Genomic DNA, 16,168 nt, shown 5'->3' with positions numbered 1-16,168 from the left:
ACTGAAGGCTGTCAACAAGCTGGAAATGGCACAATCTGAAATAGTCCCTAGAGGTTAAATGGCACAATCTTCGGAGCGGAGCTGTCTCAAGTGGCTGGAGCATTGGTTTGCGGCATATTCTTGGCCTCCAATGCTTGGTACAAGCTGGCTGTGAGGACTAAGGCTGATGGCGCAGGTTGCAGCAGTCTCCTGGAGCAGAAAATACAAGTTACGACCCCCTTTGGAGCACCCAGCAGGTCTGGCGAGTGGTCGTGACTGGCTAGGAGCCTATGTGAGTTGTGGGGGGCAGGAAGAGTTGAAATGTGCAGCAAGAAAGACGTGTAGCTATGGCGGGATGGAGAAGCAAGGTGGATGTGAGGTGACCAGTAGGGTGGGAGGCAGGATGAGTAGCAGGGTGGCACGATGGAGCAGCAAGAAGGGAGGCGGGTGAGCAGCAGTGTTGGATGCGCTAGGAGCAGGAAGGTGGGAGGTGGGTGGGAGGCACGATGAGAGAGAGAGAGAGAGAGAGAGAGAGAGAGAGAGAGAGAGAGAGAGAGAGAGAGAGAGAGGTATTAACATCTTCGAAACGCCTCATGGGCCTATGAGACAAAGTACACATCCAAAAAAGAGTAACCATTACATCTCTGAGTGTGAAACAGAGTGGAGGAGTGCATAGGGTGACTCAGCTCAAATTATTTAGCACACTACTAAATTCTAGTCCTATCATGAAGTGGCCTTCATTACATCATTTTATAGAGTGAGAATCTTCGGGTCTAGCTTTGAAGTCTCTGATTAGTGCTATACCATCTCGATAAACAACCCATTTTCCTTCCTTTTGCAGGCAGCCTATGCGTATGATCCAATTATTTGCAGCCCTGGTCTCTTGCTCTTTTACCTTATACTTGTTGATCTTGCTATTGACGGTTGTTGTGAATTCCTGCTTCATAGACTTGAGCTGGGTGGTAACTAATCCTACATTGGCCCTGTCTGCTCGCAATCTTGACTCTCTGCCGAAAAAAAGAACATCAGGGTGTTAGAGCATGATATGGTCATCGGATAAGTGAGGGTCATCAAGGACAACCCGAACTCTAGGAACCCCATGCAATTTGACCGGCTCTACTGTTGAACATGGTAAATTAGAGAGGGGGGATCTCTATGACCACTTCGAAGGTAGCTCTGATCGAGGTGAGGAGCTGATTGGCGATAATAAACCTGAGGAAGGCCACGGAACCTCGTGAAAAGTGAAAAGACCTGGCTATCCTCTTCTACTGGGCCAAAACCTAGCGCGAAAGGCCCCAAAAAGATCTTACTAGAACCCAAGTGCAATGGGCTGGCTTTGAGAATGTGCTCGCAACTGATGGAGAATCAAAGACCAATTGGAAGAAACCAGTCCCAAAAACAAACATCATTAAGGCGTGGGATGAGTAGAGCTGCTAGCATCCAAACTTTGGCTTGAAGTCTAGGAGGGTGGGATCCATAGATGTGAGCAAAGAGGGTGGTGGAAGAATCCCATTCCACATCTTTTTGAAGCTGCAGCAGCAACTCATCTTTTGAAAAAGTGCATGTTCTTGCGGTCGGTGGAGTGGATGGGGATTGATTGAATGTGCCACTCGTCAAACGAGGGTGAGAGTCCGATGCAAACTGAAAGTAAATGGCTCTGTCCATCTGATGGGAAAAAGAGAAACTAGAGGGATGTTGAAAGGTAGAGAGAGGGAAGGAGAGAGGCTGAAAGGGAGAGAGAGGAAGCGGGGGAGGGCTGAGAGGGTGGGTGTGGGGAGGGCTGAGAAGAGGTGGGGGGGTTAAGAGGGGGGGGAGAGGTAGGGAGGGGAGCGGGGAGGTTGAGAGGAGGCGAGGGGGTAGAAAGGCAGGGGGGAGGGCTGAAAGGGCGGGTGAGGGGTAGGGAGGGGAGGCGAGGTGGTTGAGAGGGGGGCTGAGGGGCAAGGAGCAAAGGCGAGGAGGTAGGGAGAAGGGCCGGAGAGGCTTAGAGGAGGCGGGGGTAGAGAGGGGAGGCGGGGGGGCTGAAAGGGAGGTGGGGGGTTGATGGGGAGGCAGAGGATTGAGAGGGGAGGCGGGGGGGCTAAGAAGGGAGAGAGGGGGCTGAGGGAGGCTAGGGGTCTGAAGGTGGCTGAAGGGGGGGATGGAGAGGAGCTGTAGCTCCTTGTCTCTTCTTTGCCATCTTGTTGTGCCTCCCTTGTGAATGATAAAGTGGGGAGTGAGAGAGAGGAGTGCACACGATATAGCTACCTGTATACTAAATTGTATTGAACATAAACATGAATATATACATGAGAATTTCTTAGGGTTAGGGTTTGACCCTATGAACCCTATCTAGATAGTGCAATTTACACTATCTTCAACACCCCCTCTTAAATTGCACTAGGTAAGTAGAGGGTGCATGTACAATGAGAAAGCTGAAAAAGGAATCAGAGTAGTATGTACTACAGAGTGACTACGTAACGGAAGCGTGTACAATGAGTATAATTTACTTCTTGTACATGATGTGCATTTTTCCCTCTTAAGTTGTGGGTCATCCTTCGCCTTTTGGAATAAAGCCCAAAAGATAAGCCAAAGGGAAGAGGAAGGAAATATGCAGAAAGTAAAGTCCATTTGGATCAAAGACTGGTCAATTGAAAGATGACTGCGTACATGATTGCATGTATGGTTGCGTGCTGAACATGTCATAAGTCGCCATGGACCTTGCAGTTGGTCTCTAGAAGAGGTATCCGGATGTGAAGCTAGTTGATGTAGCTATGGAGATGTGATCCGGTAGGTTATGACATACAAGAGTGTCACCAACCCAAAAGAAGTGACATCAATGGCGGACATATGCTGCAATAGAATAATCTCTATCATATAATGCGGCGTCGTAGAAGACCACATAGTCGGTATGGACAGAGTGATCCAACGGGCTGAAAATTTGAGGCCGAAGGTGCAAGTATGATACATTGCTCTGTTGATGAAGAGGCACGTAAAACTGACAAGGTACGGCAACTTGTCAAACCTGTATGCCCAACTGTCATGAGCTGAAGGTCGTTTGATATGTGCATGACTAAACATCCGTCGACATGGGATGTAGCATCAGTCAAAGACTCAAGGTGGAGCTGACAGTATAAAGGCGTAGAAGCTTGAAATATCACTGAAAAGTCATAAGATATCCTTGAGGCATATGCGGTGCCAAACGCTGATGTTGGGACGGATTTGTAGTCTTGGATCCAATCACTAATCTGCATCAAGTAAGGACTATATACTACAGCCATAAGTGTATGTTGAAACTGAAATCCTTCTCGTTAAAGACAGCAAAGACTCTCATTTTCTCTCCCTCTCTCAACAGATACACTAGGGCCTAGGACAATCGTCGGGTTGGACCCCCCCGAAGGTTTTTATTACTTGAGAGAAAACTGAGTACAAGAGTTCAGCGTGGAAGTTGTTCATACAAAATCCAAAACGTGAATGAAATTACATGAGCTCGTAGGCTCTCTTTCTTGGCAACAAGCCACTTGTCAAATTCTACATTACTTTCCTAATTACATGCCACTAAGGGCAACTCTGGAGTCTTCGAAGCACTTGGTCACGCGAACCGTCTCCTAGACTCTTGTTAGGCTCCATTGCGCTTAGGAAAATAACTCTTTCTAGTACCTGCAACAATTAATTGAAGCGCACCACCATGGTACCCATTAATTGTTAGCACTTTGCATGCAAATAACACATTGTGGACTAATTCTAGTCACGGTGGGCGTCCCCATTGAACACGCGTGCACACATAACAAATATAAAAATATATATTTATTCTCTGGTTGATCGAAGTCAACGCCCTTGATCATAATTAAGGGGCTTTGACCAAGGGTCGAGGCGCCTTAATTATAGTCAAGTCTCTCCAACCGAAGTTGGCACGACTCTCCAACCGAAGTTGGCACATTTCGGTTAACCGTAGTTAACCCTCTTGGCGCATGCCAGGTCTCGTTGACCGAAGTCAACACTCTCTGACCGGTCAGCTCTGTGGTTCTCTAGTTAACCGTAGTTAACCCTCTTGGTAATGAACAAAGTCTTTCCGATCGAAGTTAGGTTTACTTGACCAGAGTCAAGTATCTTTGACCGTAGTCAATTCTTTGACCATAATTAACACATATAAAAACTCTTTAATTATGATAAGATAAATGGTCAACTGTACTTTGACTTATGATATTTACATTGTGGTGACATCCCCTCGGCTTCTATTCAGTTGACCTCAATTGAAAAGCTTCCTTGTAAACATCCAGAAGCTTTTCAAGGAAGCTTTTCATCCATCCACTTGGCATCTAATGCCGTATAATTCTTGAATTGTACAAGATACCTGTAAAACTCCTTGCCTTGAGGGCCTTTGCGTACAGTATGGTACACAATCTGTTCTGGCTGAAGGACTTCTTCCAACTCATCCACTTCTGGTGGATCCTTTGATATTGGCTCTGTAGGCTCTGGTCCCTGGAATTTTTTTAAAAGACTCACATGGAATGCATTGTGAATCCTCCAATGCTGTGGCAATGCTAATCTGTATGCAACCTCATTTATTCTTTCTGTAACCCTGAAAGGGCCATAATATCTGGAAGATAACTTTGCATACACTTTCTGTTTGCCTTTGAACTTACGGAGCCTAGCTTTCTCGAACTTTAAAAGTACCCAATCCCCTTCCTTGAGATCTAACTGTCTCCTATGCTTATCTGCAGCTCTTTTATGTTTCTCTTGAGACCTTTCGATTTCTGTCCGGACTTGGCTGTAAGCTGTCTGGAGGTCTCTCACAAACTGATCAGTTGCAAATATTTTGTCCTTGGTCCTCAGGATAGGTGGCAAAATCACCTTTCCATAGATGACCTCAAGGGGGGCTTTCCCTGTAGAGCTGTGTACTGTATTATTGTAAGCAAACTCTACCAATGGTAGGTACTTTTCCCAGTCTGAACCTTGGTCACCCACGTAGCATTTCAGCATATCCAATGCTGTAGAATTTGCTACTTCACTTTGACCATCTGTCTGGGGATGGAAAGAAGAAAAGTTTAAATTCGTCCCCATATTATCAAATAAAGCTCTCCAGAATAGACTGGTCATGACTTAGGCATACCATGGTGCTTAAAGATCTGTGCCATGAAAAGCTTAGCCATATGATCTGCCTTTATGGTTTTGCGAACCGGAATGAAATGAGCTTGCTTGTTGAATCTATCAATGATAGTCCAAATCCCATCATTCCCTGACTTCGATCTTGGCAAATCAAAAATGAAGTCCATTGTAATACTTTCCCATGGTGCCTGAGGCACGGGAAGAGGCATAAGTAGGCCAGGTGCCTTCAATCATACTTCACTTTCTGACACGTAAGGCATTCAGTAACAAACTGATGTATATCTTTCCGCATCCCTCAAAAGAAATACCTCTCTTGTGCTAGAGTTGTTGCTGTAATTCCTCTATGTCCAGCATAGGGAGGTGCATGGCATTCCTCCAAAATCTTTTTCCTCATCTCTTGGGTGATGCATAGGCAGTCATCTTTCATTAGATACCCATCTTTTAGGGAATAGTGATTGGTGGACTGCCCCTCTTGCATTTGTTGTAAAATCTCGCCAAAATCTGCATCATTAGCATATTGCTCCCTCATGCCTTCCAGGTCCTGATGATAAGCAATAGTCACATTGTTGACTTGGGGTCTTCGGGACAAGGCATCTGCCACTCTGTTCTGAATTCCTGGGGTATGGACAATCTGAAAAGGATACATTGACAACATATTTGTCCATTTCATATGCTTCTCAGAAAGTTTTGTATGAGTTATAAAATATCTCAGACTTTGGTGATCTGTTTTAACAGTAAAATCTGCACCAAAAAGATAGTGCTTCCATGTGTTCACAGCATGAACTACAGCCAACAATTCTTTTTCATAGATTCCTAGATATCTTTCAGCATCATGCAATCTTCGGCTCTCGTATGCTACTACATGTTCATTCTGATGTAATGCAGCCCCAACACACTCTCCACAGGCATCGCAATCAACGTCAAAAGGTTGATAAAGATCCGGTACTACAAGAATAGGCTTTGTACTTAACTTCTCCTTGAGTGTATTGAATGCTTTCTTTTGTGATATTCCCCATGTGAAGGCTGCATTTTTCTTAGTAAGGTCATGTAATGGAGCTGCGATATCAGCAAAATGCCTGATGAATCTTCTATAGTAGGAGCAAAGTCCTAAAAAACTACGGACTTCATGCACAGTTTTTAACTCAAGCCATTCTTGGATGGCTCAGATCTTTGCAGGATCCATCTGTATCCCATTCTCGGATATTATATGTCCCAGATAATGGATCTCTTCCAAAAAGAATTCACTTTTCTTGCTATTGGCAAAAAGCTGATGATTTCGAAGTTCTTGAAATACCAAAGCAAGATGTTCTCTGTGCTCTTCTTTTGTCTTTGAAAAAACTAGGATATCATTAAAGAAAGTACCCGTGAAATGCCTGTACTTTCAGAAGATGCGATCCATCATTCTATTGAATGTGGCTGGAGCATTTGTCAACCCAAAAGGCATCACTAAGTATTCATACAATCGAATGTAGTGCGAAAAGCTGTCTTATGCACATCTTGTGGTTGTATCCTGACTTGATGATAGCCACTCTTCAAGTCTATCCTGTTGAAAACTGTTGCTCCTTTGAGCTGGTCAAGCACATCATCTATGCGTGGTATCGGAAATCTATTTTTGATGGTCATCTTATTCAATGCACATTAAAAAAGAACCATCTTTCTTCTGTACTAGAAGTACTGGTGAGCAAAAAGGAGACGAGCTGGGCTGAATTAACCCTTTGGACAGCAAGTCCTGCACCTGAGCCATAATTTCCTCTCTCTGAGTCGCACTGACTCTATAAGGTGGTCTATTTGGTGGCTCACTACCAGGCATTAACTCTATCTGATGATCCTTTGGTCTCTCTGGGGGTAACTCCCCTGGCAAAGCATCGGAAAAGCAATCTTTAAAGTTTACAAGAAACTGAAATTTATCTTTGTCTGAATCATTCATTTCAGCATGCATATCATTCTCTTTTTCATTTACAAAAACCATGTACGCGGAAATTGCAGACTTTATTGCTTTACCACATGTAACATCAGATACAATGGGGATAGTCTCCCCTTTATCCCTGGCAACTAAACGTCGGTTTTTCCCCCTATGGATAAAACTCAGCACCCTCTCAGGGTATTCTATCGTTACTTCCTTTCGATGGAACCACGGTGTACCAAGTACAACATCATGCTGCTTGAGAGGAGAGATTAAGAAGTCCTCCTGATCTACATAGCTCTGCACATGGACACGAAGCTTTCCAATCAAAGGAGTAACTTGCACTGGATTCCCCTGGAACATTTGATCAGCATCAAGAGCTCTGCCTAGCTCTTCAGTTTTTATCCCTAATCTCAGGGATAAATCTTCATATATGAAATTGTCTGTAGACCCTCGATCAAATAGGATTAATGCTTGCTGATCTCTTATCTTTCCCCATGATAGCAAAAGCTCTTTTTCCTTTGGGTCTGAGGTACTCTCCAAAACATCTGGGACTGCTCCCACCATTGGCCTCGGTGGTACTTGTGGCTTTTTCTGCTCCTTAGACCCGAAGGCTTCTCAGGGCACTGGGCAGCTATATGTCCCTCTTCCCACATCTAAAGCATTTCCCATCTCTGCGAAATTCAGCTATCTGTTCAGGAGTGAATGGGGATTTGCCTTTATATGACTTTGAAAACTGAGTACCCCTCGGCTTCTGAGGCTGAAACCCTTTCTTTTCAACCTTGGGATACTCTTTCTTTTTTGATTTTGAAAAATCATAGTTTTCTTTCTTTCAGCACGTCCTGCATGCAAGGATAGTACTGTGGATGGATCTTGTAACGGCACAAGACTAGCTACTGAAGCTGAATGCATAAGATCTTGAATGTTCTTTGCTCCCAAAGCATTCACTACTGCCTGAATTCTTGGATCGAGACCTGCTCTGTACTTTCTCATTTGGGTTCCTTTGAAGATCTTTTTGAAAGGTGCAACTTGCAAATAAGCATCCCAAAAGTTTTGGTTGTACACATCCACTGAATCTCCTGCATCCATATGCAAACTGTCCCAATCTTGAAGAACATGATCTCTAAACTGTTTAGGCATAAACTGCTGGTAGAAGGCTTTCTTGAAGTCCTTCCACCTCTTTGGGGCTGACCCATCTGTGGTGTGTGCACTCCACCATGCACTAGCTGTCGTTGTCAAGTGCAAATTGACCATTCTTAACTTGGAGGATTCTGAAAACTTTTCTGTACCTAATGCAACATCAAACTGCCTGATGAACTGCAATGCTTTGTCTGTATGACCATATTGTCCATTATAGGTCATAAACTGGACAGATTTACCTCCCTCTTTGAATTCCTTGGTCTCTCTGGAAGATTTACTCTTCCTAGACTTCTTGTGTTTCCTTCTTTTCTTGGATGGTTTATCTGATAAAGAAGAAGATATAGAAGTTGAGCTCGAGGTAGACGGTGAAGGATTGGGATATCGGTGATGATGCCTCGATCTCTTCCTGCTATGAGACCGTCTCCTATGAGATCTCTCTCTCTTTGGCTGTACACGAGAGTGTGCCTCTGGCATTGGCACATCATAAGTTGCATTAGGCATATTTTCTACTTGAAACAAATGCTGAGCTCTTGGATTTCTTCTGAGATTTTCCATCTCTTGCATATGAGTGCGTACCATCTGCTCAAATTCTTGCTGATTTTGCTGCACACTTCTCTGTCTTGGATGTGCATCCCTATCTTGTGAATCCCACTGGATAGGTGATTGGGCCATTTTCTTACACCTTGTCTGAGATCTGCAAGTTTCTCACACACTGTGTATGCAACTGATGCACGCAACCTTTGCTTTTCAAAGAGAAAAATTACCTCAACAAGAGGTGTCTTGCATTCACAATCTATGCCAGTACTGGGCTGTCAACTCAAGGCATATACCCACAAAGTTGCCAAGGCATCAACAACTATATTGCCCCTTTTTCTGGCTGCTGTAAAAAGCACTGAGTATGCATCTGATTCCTCGTTTCCTGAGCACAAAGGCATGCATTCCTTTACTTGTGCAAATCTCTGATTTCTGATTTTTCTGACAGTAAATACTCTCTCAGATAGGTGAAAGACTGGTTCTGGTTTGGTTAGTTTGCAATTGGACTAACTGGATTGGTCACAGTCTGGTTACAATGACCAGACTGGTCTGGTTAGGCCAGATTAATTGGGCCAAGGTTGAACTGACTGGGTACTGGTTCAACTAACCAGAGTTAACTAGCTATAGTTAACTTAACCAGGGTTTCACTAACCATGGGTCAACCAACTAAGATTAACTGTACCAGGGTTAGGTGTTAGGCCAGCACTAGGTCACATGTGTGCCACATCAGCATCCACTCAGGCCTGCAATTGTCTGCCACATCAGCAAGCTCTAGCTATATGCCATGTGTCTTTTTGCCACATCAGCATATGACACGTCATTGCCATGTGTCAGGTGGCCAGGTCAAGGCCACGTCAGCCACCTGCATGTGCCATATTGCCACATCATCCCGCATGTGTGGATGCCTAGCCACGTCACCTGTCACATGTCTTGTCACGTTAGCATTTGAGCTGGTTGCCACGTGTACTGCCACATCATCAAGCCTAAGGTTCTAGACCTTCTGGTTGGTCGACGTCGTGTGTCGCGCCGGCGCCCTTCTCCTTCAGCAACGCCTTGTGCCCGCGTGAAGAATCAACACTTTCCATCAAGGATACACCTGTGTGGGAGGGAGTAATTGTCATGCATGTAGGTGTCTTTTATTCTTGCTAGCCCTCCACCTAGGGCGTCAAGCAATTGTCTGTTCCGTCATTTCCTTTGCCATACATCCCCGTGAAGGTGTCGCCAGTCACAACGCCAACCAAGCCCAAACTCTATGGTCAAGGGAAGAGCGTACTGCAGCTACATACGGATCCCACAGCTCCTATTGCATCTTCAACTAAGCCTTCAGAGGCCGCGCTAGCACCCAATAATTCAACCGCATAGGAGCTCATCATCAACCAAGGTCTCCTAGGGAGTACACGCAGGTCGTACGATGTCCAAGCGGCTCTCTGCCTGTAGTGCGTCAGTAGGAAAAGTAGCCCTTCGTGGGCAGCCAAAAAAAAACTCGCGACGGCCAGCCAAGGTCTTTTGAAGCCTCTCCTCGTGCATACGCTTCAGATTCCGCCCATCGCTTGTTGCCTTTTTGCTAGATCGTCATAGCCTAGGGAGGCCATGAACCTTGGCTCTGATACCAATGAAATCCTCCTCGTAAAAGACAGCAAAGACACACTCATTTTCTCTCCCTCTCTCCCTTCATACAAAATCCAAAACGTGAATGAAATTTTATGAGCTCTTAGGCTCTCTTTCTTGGCAACAAGCCACTTGTCAAATTCTACATTACTTTCCTAATTACATGCCATAAGGGCAACTTTGGAGTCTTGGAAGCACTTGGTCACGCGAACCGCCTCCTAGACTCTTGTTAGGCTCCATTGCGCTTAGGAAAATAACTCTTCCTAGTACCTGCAACAATTAATTAAAGCGCACCACCATGGTATCCATTAATTGTTAGCGCTTTGCATGCAAATAATACATTGTGGACTAATTCTAGCCACAGTGGGCGTCCCCACTGAACACATGTGCACACATAACAAATATAAAAATATATATTTATTCTCTGGTTGACCAAAGTCAATGCCCTCAGGTTTACTTGACCAGAGTCAAGTATCTTTGATCGTAGTCAATTCTTTGACCATTAAAAGAACTCTTTGACCATAATTAACACATATAAAAACTCTTTAATTATGATAAGATAAATGGTCAACTGTACTTTGACTTAAGATATTTACATTGCGGTGATACATTGAGGTTCCCTAGGTTGCGCTATGGCTGAACCTGATGATGTCCACTGCATTGGGGCAAGATTGCACTGATGCATAAACACCCTCATGCTAAGGAATGATCTGTTGATCTGAGGTGGTGGTGATAATTGGATCCATGTGTGATACAATGTGGCCGATTGAGTCAATGCTCTGATACCATGATAAAGTGGGGGGGGGAAGAGAGAGAGAGAGAGAGAGAGAGAGAGAGAGAGAGAGAGAGAGAGAGGAGTGCACACGATATAGCTAGCTGTACACTATATTATATTGAACATAAACATGAATATATACATGAGAACCCCTTAGTGTTAGGATTAGGGTTTGACCCTATGAACCCATCTAGATAGTGCAATTTACACTATCCTCAATGGTACAATTTTGCTAAGTTGCCATTCTGAGAGAAATCCTTCCTCTAGAGCCATATTCATGAGTCTTGTAAGCATTTTCTTTGTCTTCTCTTCTCCCGATGTTAGCATTTCTACCACCAGCTCTTGTGTGTCAGGATCCTTTCCATTACCTAGCTTTTTCAGACCTTTGCCCACATCCTCTCTTTATTTGCTGCCTTAATAGTATGGTTGTGGTTGAAGGAGTAGTTGCTACATCAGGCTCTACCAGCACACGAGTGGGGATATACTTTTATAATCCCCTTATAGGGTTTCCTTTTAGTCCTCCTAAAACAAATACCCACATCCTAACCGCCACTAGCTGAGCTAACATTGTGTCTTTAGCAAATTGATTCTCCTTGGACTACCATATAAAAAATTTACATGCATACATGACATGTTTTGGAAAAAGTTTGAATATCACTAGAACTTCTCTTCCACAAATAGTCTTCTGGGTTTCTCTTATAGGCATATCTAGAAGATGCACACACTTGGGGAGTAAATCTGTCTATAAAGCGCTCTCTTTTGCTTAGGTCACTAGCCTTAACTAATCTTTTGCAAGTATTATGGACCCAAGAAAAGGAGAGTCAGCTTTTGTAGAACATGCATCAAAAGCACCCTTGTTAGAGAAGAATTTGACATATATGTGACCCTTATTCTCTATGCATCCACAATACAATGTGTCAATGTACGCAGTCTTGAGAAAACATGTTGCCAAGAGAATGGAGTGCTTGTGGGTCCTAACTGTGCCTGGCCCAGCGTAAGGTGTGAGGCTGTTATATGAACCCCGTGATAGTATCTCTCTACTTATCGGCATGCTTTGAGCAAGTCACTGACAATTGTTTCATCCTTTGTAGAGGTGGGGTCTCACACTTGAAGGAGCTCCTTCAGCCTGTGCAACCAAGCTCCAGCTCCGCAGCTGGTAAATTGTGGGCCCCCTTGTGAAAAGAGACCTTGCCTTCCATCTCTTGCTAGGCTTCCTTTCTATATCCTCTTTTGAAGAGGTAGCAAGACAACACCAGCAACAGCTACTATGGTGATGATACTAATAATGGCACGTTAGCTGACATAATCAACTAGAAAGGTTCCCTCTAATGCAACCATTCGTTTTGATATTGTTCTCTTAATGTCTCATGGTAAAGGTTTTAAGGCCATTCTTTTTTATGAAGTTATGCAAGTATTGTTTACATGAAGCAATTTTAATTTGTGTATTGCCTTAATCTTGGTCACTACTTTGGTTTGTTCTCATAAAAAACATCTAGAATAAGCTTCTCTTTCATTCTGTGTTTCTTGTCCGCTGATCTTTTCCTTTTGAAGTTTAATGCAGATATTTCAGCTACATGATTTTCAGAGGGCTGCTCAGGAACTTTTGAGCATGGCTCTAAAGGTTCTTTTAAAATTTCGTGTAAAATTTATTTCTGCCCATGAAGAGAAGTTGTTACAGCACATAGAAAGCACTCCTTCCGACTATGCCCGGGTTGTAGGTTATGGTGTCACTATATTCATGGGCCTGGGGAAATTTGCAGCTGCAAATGGGAGAAATTGGGTTGGAATCTTGAACATAGCATGGAAAGGAGTCACTGCACTACTGCAAATCAACTCTGGAAGGGAGGTAATCACAAACACGATAGACATTTCAAATATCATTAGTGTGACAATTGGCTGCACCATTGAGTCTATGAGAAATGCAGCTGACAGCTGGGAATCTTTACTTGATGAAAGAGACGGTTTAACCAAGGCTGTTGACATGAAGAGGCTTTGTATCCCAGGAAAATTCTTCCTAATAAATGCAATACGCATTGCTTCCAACTATCCACATCAGGCAGTCAATGCCTTCAAAGACATAGCAACATGTGCATTGAAGGTTACGGCTCTCAGATTTGCCTTGAGTAAGCATGCTTTGCTGAAAGTTGCAGCTGAGGCTATTGTTGAGACTTTAGAACCAAGTTTGTTCCTCCTCCTTCGTACTCTGTTAAGCTCATCAGAGTTGGAGCTGGATGTCAAGTTGCAATTTCTGGAACATTTGATCGAAAATGACAATGGCATTGAATGCTCTTCAACGGATGAGGATGCATGCAGGCCTTCTGGAGGTAGGGGGGTAATGGATGCAATATTTTCTGGGCAAAAAGAGGTTGTAAAGCTTGGCAGACTTGCCATATTTCTGGAGCTTTTGCAATCATCTCGTGATTGTGGAAAGGATATTGGGTCTGAGTTGGCTAAGAGGCTTGACTTCTTATTTGAGATGATGTCGGATGCTACCATTTACGTAGAAATGTTTCAAGTGCAAGTCTTTGCGACTTATCAACTGGAGTCTTCATGTAAAGCAATTTGGCAATGTCTATATATAACAGTTCTGATGGCATTACAGGTCTTCACTCTTTCCATTGCTGCAACGGAGGCCTGGGTTGAAGTTGAGGAATTCCTTTTCAGAAATACAGTCCATCCTCATGTGCTTTGTCGTGAGCTAATACTGGAACTTTGGTGTTTCATTGCACGTCATAGTGATGTTGAGCTAGTTCAAAACCATGTTTGCAGCCTTTTCTCAATTTTGAGTGATATGACAAATTCTCCCAACGCTACTGCTTTAGAATGGCCCATAAGAACAATTGCCAGGCTAAGCTGCTTAGTTATGAAAGCTGCTCCAGATGCCTCAGCCATCCAGGTGTACCAGCTCGCTTTTAGCAAGGATCCCTTTGTTTCACAAGCAACAGCAGCGGTTGCAGCTGCACTGTTCAAGGAACATTTCCCAACGCACACCTTGTCCGAGGATATTAGAACATCTCTCACTTCATTCGTGAAGCATGCTCTCTTTGAATTCAGGAACCAAGTTACGGAGACTTTCAAAGATGTAACAGAGCATATTCCAAAGTTGCTACTTGTTCAGGAGGAAGTGTTGTGCTGCTTCTTGGAACTCCTAATTCAAGAGTAGGATTCTTATGCCTCTGTCAAATATGCATTGTGGTTGATCTTCCAGAATTGGAACTCTAATTCTCTTATGTACTCTTCTGGAATGCAGGACCTGTGAACAAGGTGTTCAAGAGGAAGATACAGCAGGGCTGATAGAAACTACTATTATGCTCTTGAGAGCATTTCCAACTCAACCAAGCAGAACCCAGAGAGCTTACTATGCGAGCAGCTTGAGTCAGTCCCTGAAAATCATTTCTCAGCTTTGGCGGAAGATGCAGCCAAACGAGATTAAGAGTGTCGTGATTGCATTACATGATTTATTTAAGAGTGAACTTTCTGATGATGATTTGAAGGAAGTCAAGCCTGTTCTTGCGGAAACTTTGGCAGGATTGAGTGAAATCTCGATAGCAGAAATTGAAACAAATCCAGTCATTCATGCATTGTGGGAACTCTATCACCTAGTTTTGAGAGAGCGGCATTGGGCACTTGCGCACTTGGCTCTCACTTCTTTCGGCTACTTTGCAGCACGCACATCTTGCAAGGAATTGTGGCGTTTTGTGCCACCTGATGCAACACTCGCATATGATGCTAGAACAGGAATACAAACAGATGAAGACTCCTTTATGACTCACCTTCGCTGTTTTTTGGAGAAAGAGGCAGCTCATCCTGCCTTGATGATCAATAATGAGGAGTTGAAAGTATTGGAGCAGGAAGGTGAGTTGCAACAGAAGGCTGTGCATTTATTGTTCCATACACAGACCAAACTGGATGACTCAGAACCTCAAGAACTAATGGAGCAAGGCCACATGGATGTTGATGCAGATGTGCACGCAGATCTTGCAGATAGTCAGTTACCTTTGGAAATCGACCAAGCCATGAAAATGTTGCAGGAGGGACTGTCTTTACTGAAAGAAAAATTACCCTCGTGGCTTAGAGAGTCAGGTCACAATTTAGAACAGCAACACCAAATGGGCGATCAGCTTTCATTACTTGCAGACATGATTGCTCAAGTGGATGCAATTCTTACAGTCTGAGTATGCAGCATGTAGGACTGATCATTATTGGATGTATCATGACAAATGAGCGTTGGAAAGCCCTTGATTTAAACCTGCTTTACTAGTGAAAATGACATTGTCCTGAATGCTTCCTGGGAGAGGGCTCAAGTTAGAATATCCTACGCCTTTTAAGTGGAGATAGACAAATTGAGTGAGGATTGTGGCTTGCACGGAGATTCTAGACTGGGACAGATAGGATGTGTTGTAAAACATACAGACCCCATGAAGCCATAGGTTTGAGGGATTTAACTGCTATCTGCACATACTGAGCCTATAATTTAAAGGATCTCTAACACTATCTGCAGCATTTTGAGATTAGACCAGGGGCAACAAAGCAATTGTGTTGGGTGTATAACCCACAAATGCAGCAAGGACAGGTTGAAAATGGCTCCCCCTCCTATGTTACATGTCTCCCCTATAGTTTAATTATGCTCTGGCTCTCTTTATTTTCCCCCTCTTCTCCACAACTAATTGAAATTTGATTTTTGTTGAGTACGGGAACATACTTGCATCACATGAGAAGCTCACATCATACCTAAGGCAACTAAGCTTTTGTTGTGAGCAACTTCCCTGTAGTCATCACAACCAAATGCAAACCTGAAGTGTAAAAGAGCTGATTTCTTGGGGCAGATTACTACATCCTATCGTCAAGGATAGACCCTCGTAAAATACTCAGCATGTGTGGCAATCATGTGTCCAATAGAATACTATATCTTATCTTCAAGGATAGACCCGTGTAAACACTCAGCATGTGTGGCAATCATGTGTCCAAAAGTCATTGTACCATATCTAGAATATGCTCATCATCACTAATTTTTGTTATTCTATGGTCCAAGACAGCTTTTAAAATAACCATGTGTATTCTGGTCCACAGTGTCACTATAGTAGTGTACATGTAGTATTGAGGTACACATAAATGTGGCACCTACGAAAGGTGGTGTTGGATAT

At 43.7% G+C, this 16,168-nt stretch overlaps 1 protein-coding gene across 3 annotated transcripts in view; it reads left to right on the top strand.

The window, feature by feature from the left end:
* Positions 1–15,780, top strand: part of LOC147888832 (holliday junction resolvase) — a 72,181-nt gene extending 56,401 nt beyond the window's left edge. For 2 of the 3 annotated variants that reach the window (XM_087392537.1, XM_087392536.1), the window contains 2 exons: positions 12,586–14,183; positions 14,275–15,780. In XM_087392537.1, the coding sequence (XP_087248663.1) occupies positions 12,586–14,183; positions 14,275–15,199 (2,523 nt within the window). In that variant the 3' untranslated portion in view covers positions 15,200–15,780. The remainder of the gene's footprint in view (positions 1–12,585; positions 14,184–14,274) is intronic. The other variant, XM_087392538.1, reaches the window with a different exon arrangement.
* Positions 15,781–16,168: the final 388 nt, after the last annotated feature.

The sequence above is a fragment of the Dipteris shenzhenensis genome, chromosome 21, assembly GCF_047967505.1.
Source record: "Dipteris shenzhenensis isolate YYH24624 ecotype China chromosome 21, Dip_SZ_1.0, whole genome shotgun sequence".
Lineage (NCBI taxonomy): Eukaryota > Viridiplantae > Streptophyta > Polypodiopsida > Gleicheniales > Dipteridaceae > Dipteris > Dipteris shenzhenensis.
This window is presented reverse-complemented; position numbering and strand designations above follow the sequence as displayed.